We start from the raw sequence: 20910 nt of genomic DNA on the forward strand, positions 1-20910 counted from the left end.
TTGTATTTCCTTTATTGGTAAGATTGGACTTTGTTTTTCTTTTGTGTTATCCAAAGTGTAGAGTTGCAGTTCCTTGTGGTTTCATATTCATTGTGCTGTACACTTTCAGGTTCTTGGAAAAGAATAAAATGCTGAGACACAGACACTCATAAATATAAAAGTATAAAACCTATAGTTTCATCAGTCCATGTCCAATGTGAATCATGGTGGCCGTAGGACTTTTATACAAGAGTTGTTCGTGTTCAGCAGCCAATGTGGTCTGAACAAATAGGACATTTCTTTGCGAATATTCAAATGTTGACAATCGACCCATTTGTAAACACTCGCTCTAGTCTTGGCAGTAAATAAATATCCATAGATGACGTAGACAAGATTTAAAATTAATTCACAATTTAATTTATTTTAAAATTTATTTGTGATTTTTTAATATTTCCCTTACACTATTAAAAATAATAATTTATTTCTATTGAAAGCTCAGCATCAAGTTCTAAAAAAAAAAGATTTCAAACTTCCAAACACAGTTCTTATCCTCAGTTCATACACTATTATTAGGATAGATACATATCATGAGAATGTTCAATATTTTGATGCACTGTACTGTTGTTAACAAACAATTATTCCTATAACTGTAGAATTGTTTGTTTTGTTTACCAGTCCAAAACTAAACAAAGTAATCGACACATTTCTAATTGTTGAATTAATGACAAGAAGAAATAACAGATTAAAGTTTACGATGAATTTATGTTCGCTGATGTTAACCAGCATTCAGGTCAGCAACAGACTCTCTGTCTCTATTGGATGTACTCCTGACAAAACGAGAACAAAGAGAGAGAAGATTAAAAAAAAGCAATTGTTTGGAAAAACACAAATGTTTGACATGTTTCGGATGTTTCTTCAGAGTGAAAGATAATTTACTTAATAGTCCAACCCCCCCGCAGAATAACGAGCGGGAAGGGTTTGAACTCGGGATTATCGATAAATCCGAACGACAGTCCAGCGCGCAAACCACACGACCAAGCAGCCATCCAGAGAATTTCGAGAAAGTTAAATCTTGGGTCAAAAGAATGACGAGTGAAACAAAGGCACGCCTTAAACTTCCCTATACGTACGAAAGTATGTGATCCCTAGTCGACAACTGATTATAGAAGACAGTGTTTCTAAAAACTTTCCATTTCAAGTTGTGTGTTCAGTTTATTGTCTAAATCGAGACCAATCTAAATGCACACAGAAGTGAAAGGAAGTGACATGGAAAGTATAGAATCAAATGAAAAGCCGTAAGATGGCGACTTTCTCTTTGTTGTCAATAATTTAAAAAAAAAAAATTGTAGTCTCGTTACAAAGAAGACGTCTTGACAAGAAATTTGGGTACATTTGGTTTTAATAAAGAATCTGAAACAACCTTTTATCGATAATGAAATTTAGTTACGTTTTGAGAAATAAATCGAATGTAATATAAATCAAAATATTTGGAGTATTATCGATACTTAGACTTAACTGAGACTTTTGTCAAAAAATAAAAATAAAATATAACTTAGGAAAGCGAATTCTAACAATTATTTGGCGTTTTTTTTTTAAATTTAAATTTTTTTAATTCTGCAGAATCAATTTTTGACAATGAGATTTGTGTTTTTGAAAGAAAGTTGAATGTTATGTAACTCAGAAGATCGATTTGAAACAACCGTTTAGCGTTAATAAGTTTTTCATAAAAAACTCCAGAAGATTCTGTTATTAAGAATGACATTTTTCTACGTTTTAGTCTGAAAATTAAATGTAATAGAAGCCAGCAGACAAGGCCGGCCCTAACAATTGCGGTCCCTATGCGAAACGGATTGCGCGGGGCTCAGTCTGGCTAGAGATAAGCATAATGTCAAAATTAATATTTTGTATTAGAAAATACATTCGTCTTCGCAATAAATGTTTAAAAATTAAAGCTGACAATGTCTTTTTTTTTAATCGGGCGTAAAATTGGCACCCCAAAATGACAATTGTCTGTTTTTCATGACAATGTTATGAATTTTCAGAGATTTTAATAATTTTAAAAGATTTCAGGAAATTTTCATATATATTGCAATTACAGAAGATTTCCAGGAGGTCCGGGATAATCGGGAGGTCGTGAAAATCCTGTTATTATGAGTTATAATGGTTCAATTTTAATTTATTCCTAGAATTAGCGAGGGACTATGAACGCGCGGGGCCACTGCGACTGCATAGGCTGCAGTGACATAAGGTCACTCTGCCAGAAGAGCGATTTCAAGCAATCATTTGGATTTAATGTGTTTTTCACTTTAAAAATCTAGAAAAGCCTATAATCAGTATTTTACATTACATTTTTTCTAAAAATAGGAAATCATATTTTCAAAAGATTTTCCTTTGTGTATGAGTTATAAAAATGACAGGTGAACAGATGGACACACACAGGTAATAACGGCTCTTACACTTGCGTGGACGCTTTAAAAATCTGATTATTTATGTGATGTTTTTTTTTTTTTTGTTTTTTTTTAATTTGAGTTATTCACTCATTGACATTTAAATTCTGAGTATAAAAAATAGTAAACATTTTACCATTTTTTGTATGGCTAGAAAAATCTACATTTAATCAATTGTACAGCAAATTCTTCACATCTAAAAAAAGGGGGATAACATGAGATTTAATTTGTAGACACTGCTTACGCCATTCCCTTCCAGATGTAACCAATCGCAACGCTTCGATATCTTCGAATTGTTCTCGAAGGTTACGATCGCTTCATTATAACAGTCACTGCTAGGCCTGGTCCATATATTATTGGTATAGTCTTTTTTTATTGATAGACTAGTTAACTACCTGGATCTGGACTCTAATTTAAATTATATTCCCTCCCCCTTTTCCCTAAAGAAAAAAAAGAAAAAGTAAATAGGCTGCGAGTCCGACTGATTTTAACAAAGAATAATATATTCATTATCTGTGTATCATAACACGTTAAATCAAAATAGTGTCTAAACAATTGAAGTTTCACTTTAAAACTTTCTGGGGACTACTGTGGTATACCACGTCACATGATTGGAAATATTAACAAAATATGCCTATTACGTCCTTAAAATAAACATTTGCCGATGGCAAGAAACGTCACACGTTGAACTTGTACAATATATTTATAGGAAAAAAAGCTTGCATAATTAGTTTTTAAAACAAAATTGTTAGCTTTTAGAAAACAAAAGGTAACTTTCACCAAAACTTTGCAAGCTGCAAAATACCGTCAGATCGGATTTTCATTAAAAGGAAATAACTTTTTTTTTGTTTTTGAAATCTCAGTATGACAGATGCAAGGAAGGACGGACGGACAGACAAACCACACAAAACTAATATAGTCTTTTCCCCTTTCGGGGGCCGCTAGTAAAAATGATGTTTACGAATGTTAGTACTAATTGCACGTTTCATTAAAAAGGGCACTATATTGTTGGAATCTTGTGCAAGTCTGTTGCCAAATGTGTACAGAGAAAACGAGGTAGTGCTTTATCTTAAAATATTCCATAACTTTTGACAGGATATTAAGTAGCCATTGGACCTAGCTGAATTACGAGATGATGGCAGTGTTGACTTGTTTTCACTACTGTTTACAAGAAAATTATTTTACTTGCTCATGGTTTATATGTATGTCCATAAAATAGTCAGACTTTAAAAAATGACTTTGACAAACACAAATATTTCCCATAGCAACTAGATTTAAGACGATCAAAGACTTAGTGAACTCGGATTTTCAATAGTGCTCTTAGAAATGACAGACAGATGGACGGACATAAAAATGGAGTGAACACAAAACAACGTCTCGCCTGGAGAGAAAGAAAGGAGAGAATGCACTTGGGAGGATTGTCTTATGTCTTTAGTGTCTCCGGTCTACAGAACACAAAAAGTCATGAAACATTTTGTGTTGAGACCTGCAGAATGAAATGTCTACGTTTTCCACAAGAAGCTCAAAGAGCGCGTTGGATGTAATGACATTCTTTTTTGAAGTACTATCTGTATTGACTTAAACTTACAAAAGCTTACAAAGCTTATAGCAACTCTATTTGTCTGAACAATGTATTTCTCCCACACCCATTCTCGAATAAAGTTAAAACTTGGCACAATTATTAATCGCCGAAGAAAATACATGAATCAATAAAAAAAAAATTAGTCTTTTGTTTAATACCGAAAAGTAAAATTATTTCTTTAGTATTTAGATATATAGTTAAATATGTTGGGTTTGTCCCCTTCAATAATTGTGCACGTTATTTCTCCCACACCCATTCTCGTATCAAGCTTTAACTTTAAACAAGTATTTATTGTACCTAACAAAACAGGAATCAATAACAAAAAAATTAACCAATCTTTTTTTAATTTATTTTTTTTTGTTAGATATCGCAAAAGGGAAATAACTTGTATATTATTGAGAAACACATACTATTAGGGACTGAGTAAATAACACGTAGCTCTAGTATGTGACAGTGAGGCTGACTGTGTCTCTAATGAAGAACAACTAAAACTAAAGAGCTCCATCTTTCTAATGTGTACACTTCCTTGACTCTCACAATCCAGGTGTTGACGTCTCTAGTGATGTCTTGTTTCTCTCAGGTGTCTGATCCAAATGCAGGACAACAGCCACGTAAGTTTTTATATTCTTTTTTAGTCTACTGTCTTCAAAATATATCATAATAAAGCAATGAAATAGTTCCAGTGTAAAGGATATAAAAGTTTGATTCGGTCTCAAATGTTTCCCACCTAACAATGAAACCTGTATTTTGTTTGCTTCAAATTTATTCTGTTACCAACAAATCTTCATTTCTATCCATTAAATGATGACTTCGTCTGAACGTCGTTTGAAGATCGCTGTTTGATACGTCGTGAGCTATTGAGGTCTGGCTGGACACTCTGAGCGAGCTTTCTGCTCTCAAATGGACAGACAGACCACACAAAACTAATAGCGACTTTCTCCATTTCGTGGGCCGCTATAATATGGATAAACGAAAGAAAGAATGAACTTGGAGTTTATTTTGAAGAATCGAATTGAGAAGTGATACAGTGAGCTTGCCGCACCGGATGACACCTACACTTGCGACGTCTCAGAGGGTTGCGTTTACTCAATACAAGGAAATGGATATCTGATACAAATGTCGCTATGAAGAACAAGATTAACAGAGAATCCTCTCATTTGAAAACATTTGATGGGCTCTTCATTCTGTATGTAACATCAACATTACTCAATGTTTAAAGAGATTCTCAAGATCTCAGTTCAATGACCAAGTTAAAAAATGGACACATTAAGTTTTTAAATATACAAATGATAAATTCATATTTTTTAAATATATCTTTTTTAAAATGGATTCGTAGACAAACATTTAGACCTATCTGTTTTAAAAATGAGTCAAAGATTTCGCTGGACAATTCTGTTTTATATTGTGTCATTCAAATGTATGTGTATACACTATTTGTACATGGCTTGACAGACATTATTGGACCTATCCACCTTGATTTTGTAGAAAATAATTTCCTAAAATACTTTTGTTTAAAATACATGACTGCCACACTTTTAGTTACTTTTCGATGGTATGATGTACAAATTACTTTCAATGAATTCCACAATCTTTAAACTAAACAATACTTTGGTTATCTGAATTATATAATTTATCTAAATCCACAGAAAGAAGAAAATTGTAAAAAACAACAACAAACAAAGAGTTTATCCGATCAGATAATTTAAATATAATCAACTCGCCAGGCACTTCTGTTTATAATGTCCACTACGTTCTATAACTACTAGTCTATGACGACTGAAACTAAAGTTTTAAAGACATTCTTCGCTTGGACATTCCTGACTCTTGAACTCAGATTCAAATCACAAACTATTCCATACTAGTACAGGAGCATTTTATTGAAATATCCAGAAACGAGGAACTTAAACCAATGTCTGAACAAGGATACCAACAATTCTGGTTTCACAAATAGATTCCAATTTGCTATCCAGACTTATAGGTACAGACTTATAGGTACAGACTTATAGGTACAGACTTATAGGTACAGACTTATAGGTACAGACTTATAGGTACACAAGTTATAGGTACAGACTTATAGGTACAGACTTATAGGTACAGACTTATAGGTACACAAGTTATAGGTACAGACTTATAGGTACACAAGTTATAGGTACACAAGTTATAGGTACAGACTTATAGGTACAGACTTATAGGTACAGACTTATAGGTACACAAGTTATAGGTACACAAGTTATAGGTACACAAGTTATAGGTACACAAGTTATAGGTACACAAGTTATAGGTACAGACTTATAGGTACACAAGTTATAGGTACACAAGTTATAGGTACACAAGTTATAGGTACACAAGTTATAGGTACACAAGTTATAGGTACACAAGTTATAGGTACACAAGTTATAGGTACAGACTTATAGGTACACAAGTTATAGGTACACAAGTTATAGGTACAGACTTATAGGTACACAAGTTATAGGTACACAAGTTATAGGTACACAAGTTATAGGTACACAAGTTATAGGTACACAAGTTATAGGTACACAAGTTATAGGTACACAAGTTATAGGTACACAAGTTATAGGTACACAAGTTATAGGTACACAAGTTATAGGTACACAAGTTATAGGTACACAAGTTATAGGTACACAAGTTATAGGTACACAAGTTATAGGTACACAAGTTATAGGTACACAAGTTATAGGTACACAAGTTATAGGTACACAAGTTATAGGTACACAAGTTATAGGTACACAAGTTATAGGTACACAAGTTATAGGTACAGACTTATAGGTACACAAGTTATAGGTACACAAGTTATAGGTACACAAGTTATAGGTACACAAGTTATAGGTACACAAGTTATAGGTACACAAGTTATAGGTACACAAGTTATAGGTACACAAGTTATAGGTACACAAGTTATAGGTACACAAGTTATAGGTACACAAGTTATAGGTACACAAGTTATAGGTACACAAGTTATAGGTACAGACTTATAGGTACACAAGTTATAGGTACACAAGTTATAGGTACACAAGTTATAGGTACACAAGTTATAGGTACACAAGTTATAGGTACACAAGTTATAGGTACACAAGTTATAGGTACACAAGTTATAGGTACACAAGTTATAGGTACACAAGTTGTTTGCTTTCGCGTTTTGTTATTTCTTACGACTTGCATTCAGTGACGTCATGAACCTCATCACAACAAAAAAAAAGAAACTGACTAGAAAATTGTGCTCTTTGAGATTTGCAGTCACTAATTACAAACATTGAGCAGAACATAAATACACTCATAAAATCTCACCAACCTCATTCAAGTCATTTTTTAAATTTTATTTGACCAAAAATTACAATCTTAATTAAATCTTCTTCAATCAAATCTCCTTCAATCAAATCTCTTTCAATCAAATCTCCTTCAATCAAATCTCCTTCAATCAAATCTCTTTCAATCAAATCTCCTTCAATCAAATCTCTTTCAATCAAATCTCCTTCAATCAAATCTCCTTCAATCAAATCTCTTTCAATCAAATCTCCTTCAATCAAATGTTGTTTTTGTTCTATGTACTATCTACTATATGTTTAGGTAGTTTTTCACTTAGAGGTTCGTGGGCAAGTGAAGACTATAGAAAGGGAATCCCCGAGTAAAAAGTTTGAGAACCTCTGGCTTAAAGAAACAGTTTTGTACATGGAATCTTATAAAGAATCGGATCCGCACGACGTGATGAGCACGCTGGGTTTAGGTTATTGTCAGGCAGGACTGTACATAGAGGCTAGTAAATGTATCAAGTCAGTTCAAGCTAGGGGCTACTAGGTCAAGCTAGGGGCTACTAGGTCAAGCTAGTGGCAGCCAGGTCAAGCTAGGGGCAGTCAGGTCAAGCTAGAGCAGCTGTGTTGGTCAACGAAACGTCAAAAACCTTGCCCGGGTCAGAAGGAAAAAAATCCAAATGAAAGTTCTAAGTGTGAAGAATTACATAATCATCTAGAAATTTTTTTGGGAGAATATTACAAGAAATCAAGGCAAGATATCGGGATCGATGGTCATTGGTTGTTGGTCATTGGTCAGTAGTCATTGGTTGTTGGTCATTGGTTGATGGTCATTGGTCAGTAGTCATTAGTTATCTTTGTTCATTCTTGTCATAGGTTGAAATCCTTTTGCCAGTCATGCTATATTTGTAATTTTTTAATTATACAATTAATTTATGTTTCATGAAGATTGTGATTCATTTTTGGATTATTCATTTCATTCTTGAGTTTGAAGATATTAATTAAACTCTAATTGAATTAATTTCAACACTACATTTCCTCGGCGTACTACAATAGTCAAACCTACAGATGTAGCGTTACTTTGCGAGACAAAATGTAATGAATAATATATGAGCACAAAGACTTGATGTTATGATTTAATCTTTCTCTCTATTCTCCAGCAGCGTTTCAAAGTTTGTTTCCATTTCTCTTGTAAGTACATACTCTTAGAATGGGCATGTTAATTGTCGACACTGTACTCTTATTAACACTATCAACAGTAGAATTTGTCAACATTATCAAGTTATGAACAAATATCAAGTAGCTAAATTAAAAACGAAAATACGTCAATATAGCTAAAGGAAAATTTACCATGGCGTATTATAACATAAAATTACAAAAGATAAGTTGATGAAAGTTTTGATTTCACATTATAGATAGCTGTACAAATTAAATAGTTTTCTTAAATCTAGAAAGTTATTTTCATGGCATTGATGGCTTCGAAATGAGAGTAGAAATGTTTTAATAGAGTACATACACATAAGAGAAAGTTTGAATCTAAAGAATACATTCTCTATGTCACACATTCCCATATCTCGAGACAGTATTGTATGAGTTTATTATATGAGATGATTTTGAATATATTGAATGAGATGATATTGTGTGAAATGATATTGTGTGAAATGATATTGTGTGAAATGATATTGTGTGAAATGATATTGTGTGAAATGATATTGTGTGAAATGATATTGTGTGAAATGATATTGTGTGAAATGATATTGTGTGAAATGATATTGTGTGAAATGATATTGTTTGAGATGATATTGTGTGATATGATATTGTGTGATATGATATTGTGTGATATGATATTGTGTGAAATGATATTGTGTGAAATGATATTGTGTGAGATGATATTGTGTGAGATGATTTTGTGTGACATGATATTGTGGAAGATGATATTGTGGGAGATGATATTGTGTGAGATGATTTTGTGTGAGATGATATTGTGTAAGATGATATTGTGTGACATGATATTGTGTGAGATGATTTTGTGTGACATGATATTGTGTAAGATGATATTGTGTGACATGATATTGTGTGAGATGACATTGTGTGAGATGATTTTGTGTGACATGATATTGTGTGAGATGATATTGAGTGAAATGGTAATGACTGAGACAGATTGTGTATGTAGCTAGATGAATTCTAAACTTTACTCTTGACTGTTCTCATCCACAGCTACAGACAGATGGACATGAACCCATTGTATTCTTTAATGTTAATGAATCAAATGGGCGGAGCCAGTGGTGGAGGAGGCATGTCCTCCTTGTTCCCAATGATGATGCTGGGAAGTGCATTCTCTTAACTTCCTGAACAGAGACACAAAGACACGAGCTCATCACATCCTCAGCTAATGTCACTTTTAAAGAGGTTATTTATAGAACGTGTTCGCCATCCTCTTCTGATGATGTACTAACTTTCTGGTTGTATGATATTTATGTATAATAAACATTTTTTTCAAAGCTAGTTTTGTTACTTTAAATATCATCAGTACTCAATTAGTTCTGTTGAATGTTTGTCTATCTCATATTTAATTTGAAGACATAGAGACTGCGGGTATATGTTCTTTTCTTTTTTACCCTGTACTTATCAGAGAGATGGACTGACACTATTCTGAACATTTAATTTATCATTCTTAGAAACTCACGGTCACCTTTATCAACATTTATTCTAAATTCAGCACCAGCAGTGTGAAGTCGTTAATATAAAAAGGTTTGATGATTAGAGCACGGGTTATGTACCTTGTTTTAAAGGCAGGTAACTAAGATTCTCCTTTCCTTGGGTCTCACTCTCTAGCTTCTGTTCATATTTTTAAAATACTCTCTTATTCCTCCAAACTGTGTTCCCTGAACTCACAGCAAACATGATTTGAATCTTTTTCTTATGACAACACTTCTATTGACTTGCTCTTTATCTTTCTTGGAGGATTGGATTATTGCAATTGATTTTTCAACCAATTCTACACATCCAACCCTTATCAAATTTTGCATACAAGCGCTTGTTCGATGACAATAAAAATTAGTTGATCCATTAGTTGTTATTAATAAATTTTGTCTTAATAAAGAATATATATATATATATATATATATATATATATATATATATATATATATATATATATATATAAACGCATAAAGCTAAGCACTGTAAATAGAATAAGGTACAAAGACCACATCACACAAGAAGAGATTAGAAACAGGATTAGTACAGACCAAGTGAGGTGATATAAACTTTTCTCTTTGAAAGAGATTCTATCCAAGGTAAAAGACAGTGGAAAATGGCGGTCGACAAATTTTGTGTGGTTTCCTAACGGTCAACAGATTAAGGCAACGATGCCCAACGTAATCCGACCTGCGGGCCATTTTAATTTCCGACTCTCGTGTCGCGGGCCACATGACCGCAAAGGTACAAAAACGAAATGAAATCGACCTGTACCAATTTGATTAGAAACTTGAGGATGTAGCACTTACATTAATTAATGGGATATCTACAAGTTATCTTTTTTTATGCATCTAAAAAAAGCTTAAAACTTAAAATGTAAGCAACAGCTAGCTAGCTGACTTTTTTTTTGTCTCTTTTTGTTCAATGTTCCCATCCATCCTTACATCTCTAAACGTAACTTAACATTTCTTTGTATTCGCGGCTCAAACCAAGAATGCCTTCATATCTGTTTTATAATGCTGCTTATATGTTGTTGTTGTTTTTAAGCTACTTTCGTTATAAATGAAATATCTTGGTTTATTATCATGTTCCACAAAAGTATAAGATCCGTTTAACTTTTCCTGGTAGATTCTTCATTCAGAGTTCACTTGTATTTTCTTTCCATTTCATAAACGTACCATTGTTAAAGGTTATGGTACCGATCCATCAGAGAGAAAGTCAGGACCATAACGTACATAAGAAACTTTTTTCAACCTTTTTTGTTTTTGGAAAGGGGGAAGGGATTTTCTACACTTTGTGCCGAGGTTTCGGCGGGCCGGATAGAACCACGTCGCGGGCCTGATCTGGCCCGGGGGCGGTATTTTGGGCATCACTGGATTTAGGGATAGGTGAAGTTGGAGAGAATAAGGTTTAACAAGATAAGGGGAGTTAAACCTTGTGAGAATTTGTTATAAGAATTTTAACAAACACACTCACTGCGAACTGTATATTACGTTGCTCTACCCACCCCCTTTTTTATCGCCCCGCCTCTCAAAACACTTGAATTGTAGTATCTTGTTCCATGTAATTGACCCGCCCCGCTTTATAATACATCCCCTCCCAAACACCTTTTTTTGGACCCAAATTTCGATGACCAATATCACTTATTTCCCCCCCCCCCCACACACACACACACAAACACACTCTATGCCTAAAAATAGTCCAACGTACAATATCTGAGTATTTTTTTACTTTTCAACTTTCTGTTAAGTACTCTTGTGTTTAAAATACAAAACTGTCTCACTTTTAGTTACTTTTCATTGACCTGATGTACAAAGTACTTTCACTAAACAGACCTGCGCGAAGTTTATGTCCTATTTTTCTTCCCTAATACATCAATGTACATAAGTGTTGGCAAGAGTGATACCAACAATTACAACGCTTGTATTTATTTCAAACATAAAAAATGCAATAAAGGCTTAGAACAATGTGAGAGTAGAGTTTGGAAGAGCAATTAAAATCTTTCTTTATCTTTTTCTGACATTTTTAAAACACAAATTGAAAGCGACCAATATTTATGAATTGCATTGTAATTTTATTATAGTAGCCCCCGATACGGTAACAGTCACTAATAGTATTCTTCTTCTTCTTCATCGTTCTCATTGTTATGTTGGAGTGTTCATATGACTAGACCAATACATGAGATGAACTGCGCAGTGGTTTCCAAATCAGGGAGCTCTCCATATAGTTTTCTTTCTATTGGGGTGATTTGGGGCCAATGTCTTATACGGGCCTCTTGGTAGAGAGAGCAGTTTTGGAGGACGTGGTCGGCATTTTCTGGTGATACTCCACATGGGCAGATTTCACTGGTTCCAATTTTGAGCTTCCGGAACATGTGTTGTCGCATTCTGTTGTGTCCGGTCCTGAGTCGAAAGATTAGACGTTGGTCTTGTCGGGATAGCTTATAGTAAGCGTCATCTTTCTTGTGATTTGGATGGGAGCTCGTCCATTTCTCATTTATTTTATCTACAATTAATTTCTTCATTTCTTCTGGATAGAGTGCAGAGTTTACTTGTGAGTTTGTTCTCCCACTATTGGCGAGTGTGTCAGCCTTCTCATTTCCTGCTAGTTGTATGTGAGCTGGTATCCATTGAATAACAGTTTTTTTGCTGTTGTTGTTGAGCTTTGTAAGTGCGGTTTTTAATATAAGGGGAATCAGAGTTTTGCAAGCTTTGGAGGGTTGTTTTCGCGTCTGTTAGAAAGACAATCTGACTGTGAGGGGAACTTGGATGATTTGCTAGCATGGTTGCAGCTAGTGCTAATGCTTCCCTTTCTGCTCTGTGACTGTCAGAGAGCTCTACAGTTGCAATGGATTTTTCTAGTTTTCCTCCATCTGGCAATTCGATAAGTATTCCATCTCCTCCTTTTGTGGTGGCTTTATGGGATGAGCCTTCCGTGTAAACTCTGATCCACTGATTGCTAGGGTAATTGGTATGTAGAAAACAGTTCACTATTTCCTTGAGCTCTGTTGGTCTGTAATCAGATTTTCTTTTTATGTTTTCAATATGGTCCCTTATAGCAGGAAGTGGGCTTTCGTCCCAGGGTGGAGATTCATTATAGTGTATCGAGGATTCCAGAGTAATTTTTTCAAGTTGGTGTTTCTTTTTTAGGTTTAGAGATTCCTGTATGAAATTGGTCCTTTTGAGACGGTTTTTTGTGCCAGTTTTGTGGATTTTTGTTCTGAGTGGGTGCCTCTCCAAGGTTTCCAATTTAGTGAATTGGGAAAGGATTTTTATTTCTCTTCTTTCATCCAGAGAGATCAGAGCAGCGGTTTCCTCCATAGCTCTTATGGGTGTTGTTTTGATTGCTCCTGTCATTATCCTTAGACCAATATTTTGAACCTTGTCTATTTTTCTTAGGTTGGTTTGGGCTGCTGAGCCCCATGCTGTGGCTCCATATTCTAGTACAGGTCTTACATAACTGGTATAGGTCTTTTTCAGGATGTTGTGATTAGCTCCCCAATATGTGCCAGCTAATTTTTTCAAGAGGGATAGTCTCTGGATGCCTTTACTCTGTGTTTTATCTATTTGTTTTTTCCAGGTTAGTCTCGGGTCATAGGTGACTCCAAGATAAGTAGGGCTGTCATTTTTTTCTAAAGCTTCCTTATCTAATGTTAATTTTATTGTTTGTTGTTTTGTTGACAGTGAGAATATGGTATATATTGTCTTTTTTGTGTTAATGGACATGCCCCAGTCTTTGGACCAATTATTGAGTTTATCAAGAGCATCTTGTAATCGAAATTTCGATGTTCCTACATATTCTTCTGTGCTAATTAAGGCAAGGTCATCTGCATACATGCTGCTTTTAACTTTTTTTGGTAGGTTTTGATTTAGATCGTTTATGAATATTAGGAAAAGTGTTGGGGATAGGACTCCTCCTTGGGGGACGCCATTTTTTATACCCACTGTGTGGCTTCTTTGTCCTTGCATGCAAACTAAGGCTTTTCTATTATTTAGGTATTCCTTTATCCAGTTGTACATTCTGTGGGATATGTGATGCTGGATTAGCTTGAGCAAGAGACCTTGTTCCCAGACTTTGTCAAATGCTTTTTCTAAGTCAACCCACACAATTGTTGTTGGTATCTTTTCTTGAAAGCCGTCTTCTATTTCTTGTGTGATGAAGGAAATTTGATCTTCTAATAGTATGAAAATATATCATATCAGGCATTTTCATCAGTCATTTAACACCTAAATATTTCTTAGTTTAAAAAGTGCATTTTTTTGCCATTATAATCTAACATAAATGTTTTCTTTTAATTTTAGTAGCCAAAGTGGCAGAAAAACACAGTTCATTAATATTTACATTTGTTGTGCACATTTCTTATACATCTTACAAATATATATTAAAAAAAAATCTTTCTTTGTTAACATAATCTCCCTAACATATATATTGTTTCAGAATTGATGTAGTTTTATGAAAAACTGATGAAAAATTAATTTTATAAACTAAACGTTTAGCTTTCTCACTACGCTATGATCCTCTCACTTGTCTCACTACGCTATGATCCTATCACTTGTCTCACTACGCTTTGATCCTATCACTTGTCTCACTACGCTATGATCCTATCACTTTCTCAATACGCTATGATCCTATCCACTTGACTCAATACGCTATGATCCTATCACTTTCTCACTACGCTATGATCCTATCACTTTCTCACTACGCTATGATCCTATCACTTGTCTCACTACGCTATGATCCTATCACTTGTCTCAATACGCTATGATCCTATCACTTGTCTCACTACGCTATGATCCTATCACTTGTCTCACTACGCTATGATCCAATCACTTGAATCGATACGCTATGATCCTATCACTTGTCTCACTACGCTATGATCCTATCACTTGAATCGATACGCTATGATCCTATCACTTTCTCACTACGCTATGATCCTATCACTTGTCTCAATACGCTATGATCCTATCACTTGTCTCACTACGCTATGATCCTATCACTTTCTCAATACGCTATGATCCTATCCACTTGACTCAATACGCTATGATCCTATCACTTTCTCACTACGCTATGATCCTATCACTTTCTCACTACGCTATGATCCTATCACTTGTCTCACTACGCTATGATCCTATCACTTGTCTCAATACGCTATGATCCTATCACTTGTCTCACTACGCTATGATCCTATCACTTGTCTCACTACGCTATGATCCTATCACTTGAATCGATACGCTATGATCCTATCACTTGTCTCACTACGCTATGATCCTATCACTTGAATCGATACGCTATGATCCTATCACTTTCTCACTACGCTATGATCCTATCACTTGTCTCAATACGCTATGATCCTATCACTTGTCTCACTACGCTATGATCCTATCACTTGAATCGATACGCTATGATCCTATCACTTTCTCACTACGCTATGATCCTATCACTTGTCTCAATACGCTATGATCCTATCACTTTCTCACTACGCTATGATCCTACCACTTTCTCACTACGCTATGATCCTATCACTTGTCTCAATACGCTATGATCCTATCACTTTCTCACTACGCTATGATCCTATCACTTTCTCACTACGCTATGATCCTATCACTTGTCTCAATACGCTATGATCCTATCACTTTCTCACTACGCTATGATCCTATCACTTGTCTCACTACGCTATGATCCTATCACTTGTCTCAATACGCTATGATCCTATCACTTTCTCACTACGCTATGATCCTATCACTTGTCTCACTACGCTATGATCCTATCACTTGTCTCACTAAGCTATGATCCTATCACTTGTCTCACTACGCTATGATCCTATCACTTTCTCACTACGCTATGATCCTATCACTTGTCTCACTACGCTATGATCCTATCACTTGTCTCACTACGCTATGATCCTATCACTTGTCTCACTACGCTATGATCCTATCACTTGTCTCACTACGCTATGATCCTATCACTTGTCTCACTACGCTATGATCCTATCACTTGTCTCACTACGCTATGATCCTATCACTTGTCTCACTACGCTATGATCCTATCACTTGTCTCACTACGCTATGATCCTATCACTTGTCTCACTACGCTATGATCCTATCACTTGTCTCACTACGCTATGATCCTATCACTTGTCTCACTACGCTATGATCCTATCACTTGTCTCACTACGCTATGATCCTATCACTTGTCTCACTACGCTATGATCCTATCACTTGTCTCACTACGCTATGATCCTATCACTTGTCTCACTACGCTATGATCCTATCACTTGTCTCACTACGCTATGATCCTATCACTTGTCTCACTACACTATGATCCTATCACTTGTCTCACTACGCTATGATCCTATCACTTGTCTCACTACGCTATGATCCTATCACTTGTCTCACTACGCTATGATCCTATCACTTGAATCGATACGCTATGATCCTATCACTTTCTCACTACGCTATGATCCTATCACTTGTCTCACTACGCTATGATCCTATCACTTGTCTCACTACGCTATGATCCTATCACTTGTCTCACTACGCTATGATCCTATCACTTGTCTCACTACGCTATGATCCTATCACTTTCTCACTACGCTATGATCCTATCACTTGTCTCACTACGCTATGATCCTATCACTTGTCTCACTACGCTATGATCCTATCACTTTCTCACTACGCTATCATCCTATCACTTGTCTCACTACGCTATGATCCTATCACTTGTCTCACTACGCTATGATCCTATCACTTGTCTCACTACGCTATGATCCTATCCACTTGACTCACTACGCTATGATCCTATCACTTGTCTCACTACGCTATGATCCTATCCACTTGTCTCACTACGCTATGATCCTATCACTTATCTCACTACGCTATGATCCTATCACTTGTCTCACTACGCTATGATCCTATCACTTATCTCACTACGCTATGATCCTATCACTTGTCTCACTACGCTATGATCCTATCACTTATCTCACTACGCTATGATCCTATCACTTGTCTCACTACGCTATGATCCTATCACTTGTCTCACTACGCTATGATCCTATCACTTGTCTCACTACGCTATGATCCTATCACTTATCTCACTACGCTATGATCCTATCACTTGTCTCACTACGCTATGATCCTATCACTTGTCTCACTACGCTATGATCCTATCACTTGTCTCACTACGCTATGATCCTATCACTTGTCTCACTACGCTATGATCCTATCACTTATCTGGACAAGTTTGGAACATTGAGGTGGGGAAAGAGACATGAAAGGGATATCTGGGAGATTTTTACCAGCAATTTGTTAAAAAAAAAAACAACTCGTGACTCACGCCTCCTCGGGCCGACTCTGCTAATGTATTTCTGACTAGAGAAGATTGTATAGTTATATAGTGTTGTTTCAATTTAGAGTGGCGACCTATAAAGGACTATTTCAGCTTATACCACCAATGAAATCAAGTAAAATGTCTTTCCCTTGTTTGAGATAAAAAAAATTAATTACCAATAGTCAATTAACGAATTGTTTTTTGTTTTTTTTTATTGATTATTGTGTTGTCAGGTAAAAGAAATAATTGTGCGAAATTTCATCTTGATCCGAGATTGAGTGTCGGAGCAATAAAGTGTACAAACTTGTTACCATACAGACAGACAGAGTGAGTCAGATATAAGCTTTGGAAATAAATAAATGCATAGGTTTAAAAATAAAACGAATTAAATAAAATGGGAAGATGTGACAGAATTGCTGTGCTTAAAGTTGAATGTGTAAGATGACTGTATAAGTTGGTCAATGTTACATAATTATATAAAAGTGTATATAGCTACAGTATACACTTAAAGTTATTGCGAAACAAATGATATGGATATTTGGAAAAAAAACTACATAAACATAAGACCTTACTTATGTGAAAACTAGAAAAATGATTTCATGAAAAAAGATATAAGATGTGATGATATCAATTACAAAAGATGTAATGTGTAATGATGTCAATTAAAAATAATGTAAGGTGTAATATGTTGTGACAAAAGATATAACGTTTAATATACAAAATATGTAAGGTGTAAGGATGTTGGATGAATAATTTCAATAGAAATTATTTTTTAAATGCTTAGAAAATTAATATTCGGTACAATGATGTTCGTTGAAAGATTTAAAGTGAAATACATTTAGGTGAAATACTTAAAACATTGATAATCAAGTTTTATATTTGAATACAAAGAAAGACTCGTTCAGACAAAGAGAGGTGTAGAAATGTCAAACAACTGAAAGATATTTGCGACATTATCTGAAATCAGACAAGAAGAATTCGTATTTTACCATCTGATCAGTAGAGACAGTGTGTGCTTCTATTACCATCTGATCAGTAGAGACAGTGTGTGCTTCTATTACCATCTGATCAGTAGAAACAGTGTGTGCTTCTATTACCATCTGATCAGTAGAAACAGTGTGTGCTTCTATTACCATCTGATCAGTAGAGACAGTGTGTGCTTCTATTACCATCTGATCAGTAGAGACAGTGTGTGCTTCCATTACCATCTGATCAGTAGAGACAGTGTGTGCTTCTATTACCATCTGATCAGTAGAGACAGTGTGTGCTTCCATTACCATCTGATCAGTAGAGACAGTGTGTGCTTCCATTACCAACTGATCAGTAGATACAGTGTGTGCTTCCATTACCATCTGATCAGTAGATATTGTGTGTGCTTCTATAACCATCTGATCAGTAGAGACAGTGTGTGCTTCCATTACCATCTGATCAGTAGAGACAGTGTGTGCTTCTATTACCATCTGATCAGTAGAGATTGTGTGTGCTTCTATTACCATCTGATCAGTAGAGACAGTGTGTGCTTCCATTACCATCTGATCAGTAGAGACAGTGTGTGCTTACATTACCATCTGATCATTAGAGACAGTGTGTGCTTACAAAGATCCAGGAGCGAGTTCACATTGCAGTTTGTTGTGTTTTTTCGTGACTAAATACAACGGCTGTTAGTTTGTTATCTGTGTGTGTGGTTAGTTGTTATAATGCCGCTGAAGTCAGGATACATTGTTTTGTCAGTAGATCAACGCAGAACACTCACAGCTTAATATAATAAAATTTTAGATGGTAAATAGTTTGACTGTACGTGCCACCAGTAGCAATTGTGCATCCATTTGAAAAGCTATAAACCACAGCAGCAGAAGCAATATGAAGCGCGTGTTACAAATGTTTATTCTTTAAGGCTTGCTGTTGACAACGAATGTGCAGAAAAAGTTGCGAATGTCTCAGCTGATACAGTCAATGCAGATAGCGTGAATTTAAGCAGTAGGCCAATTTACAAGGATTATAAATATCTATTAGTTGTTATTACTATTAGTCATTATTGTTTGAGTTAGTTCTAAAAAAAAGTTTATTAAAAAAGAGACGTTACTTGTTGAAAAAGAAGCGAAAGAATTGTTTCAGAGTTGAGTTTAAATCTATTGCTATTTAAATCTAATTGAAAAGATTAGAGATAAGTTCGCGTAAATTTAATTGGATACGTGAAAGTCGTAAACAGATCATTTTTTTAAAGCATTTACATTTTTGTTCCGAATTCATTTATTGAATAGTATTTTTCAACTATGTATTCACAGGACATGCCACCGTGACATTGCATGTCACTATCGACAATACACAGAGATATCTTTATTCTCCACTAAGTTTACTTGTTCATGTGTTTAGTCAACACTACTGTTATTGACTCCCGACGAGCATCCACTGTGAACATACCAATACTTATCGTAGGACATATCGTAACCTACACAGTGGACACTGGCCCCACTACTTCCTGGACATGTACAGGTAGTGTAGGTAAATTGATTCTTATTACCTAGATGTAGAATTGACTTTTTATCTTTCCAACGACCAATACTGATTCGTTTGGAACACCCGTGCGGATGTGAGACTATAAACATTAACTTGTCTTCATCTCTGGTGGCATTATATTTATCGAACACTTTCTTCCGGACATCAGTGTAACGTTTACACATGTGGTCCAACTTTTCTACCAAACTAATGTCGCAAGTATTATAGTCAAGTCTACAGATGTCCCTTTCAATATTTACGTTGATAAGATTAACTCTGTCAAAAACAACTTTAGGGCTGTCGTCACTATCAAAGAATAACCTGACTCTTGTCTGACTCGCCTCAATGTCGTCAAAGACTACGTGTGCGGCAGTCACAAGTTTAATCTTCCAGCTACTTCGAGCTCTGTCCAAACTTTGGCAATTAGAACAAGAACATTGTTCGTCTTCGTTCTTGACCAGGCCTATTACCCTTCCACTTCCGGTCCTCAGATTTTTACTTCCTTTCTTGTCGCTCAAGCTATAAGGTAAGGTTGTATTTGGCCAAAACTGGGGTCTGCGTTCGCTGGTCATTTTGACAGATATTCTGACTGTGAGGTCAGCTACTGCCTTGATAAGGTCATACAAATGCGTGTCTCGGTAACCTGAAAGAAGATGGTCCAACTTAAATTGATAAACTGGTATCAGTTGGAGATGATCTGGATTCTTCTTACATTCAGACATATGTTTGTGTAGATCAGCTTCTCCACCTTCAGAGATCTCTAGTTCGTGGTGACCTGTAGGAAAATATGAACATTAAATCTTTCAACTACAGTATAGAAAGTATAGAAGAAACTTGACACTGGCTGGCAGCAGCATTTAAAATATGCACTGAAGAAGCCTTACGATACAAATTTTATTAAACAATTGACTCGAGATTATTATGCTTGCTTATAGTCTTAAAAATATTGAGAAACAGCGAAGAAGCCCTGACATAAATAAAATATATTTAACATATTAATTTAATACGTCAAAGCTAAAAAAGCTGAAGTATCCTTAAAAAGAAAAAAATGGAAAGAAAAAAAATAAATTTCAAATTGATTCTCTTAATGACAAAACATCTAATGTTTGAAATG

At 35.2% G+C, this 20910-nt stretch overlaps 2 protein-coding genes across 20 annotated transcripts in view; one reads left to right on the forward strand and one right to left on the reverse strand.

Moving 5' to 3' along the window:
• Positions 1 to 20910, forward strand: part of LOC106076093 (uncharacterized) — a 320041-nt gene that overhangs the window by 144115 nt on the left and 155016 nt on the right. The window lies entirely within an intron of this gene.
• Positions 17487 to 20910, reverse strand: part of LOC106066997 (uncharacterized) — a 35821-nt gene continuing 32397 nt past the window's right edge. For 11 of the 19 annotated variants that reach the window (XM_056042469.1, XM_056042471.1, XM_056042461.1 and 8 more), the window contains one exon: positions 17487 to 20571. In XM_056042469.1, the coding sequence (XP_055898444.1) occupies positions 19670 to 20571 (902 nt within the window). In that variant the 3' untranslated portion in view covers positions 17487 to 19669. The remainder of the gene's footprint in view (positions 20572 to 20910) is intronic. The other 8 variants (XR_008779962.1, XR_008779960.1, XR_008779961.1 and 5 more) reach the window with 2 other exon arrangements.

This window comes from Biomphalaria glabrata, chromosome 9, assembly GCF_947242115.1.
Source record: "Biomphalaria glabrata chromosome 9, xgBioGlab47.1, whole genome shotgun sequence".
NCBI classification, from domain to species: domain Eukaryota; kingdom Metazoa; phylum Mollusca; class Gastropoda; family Planorbidae; genus Biomphalaria; species Biomphalaria glabrata.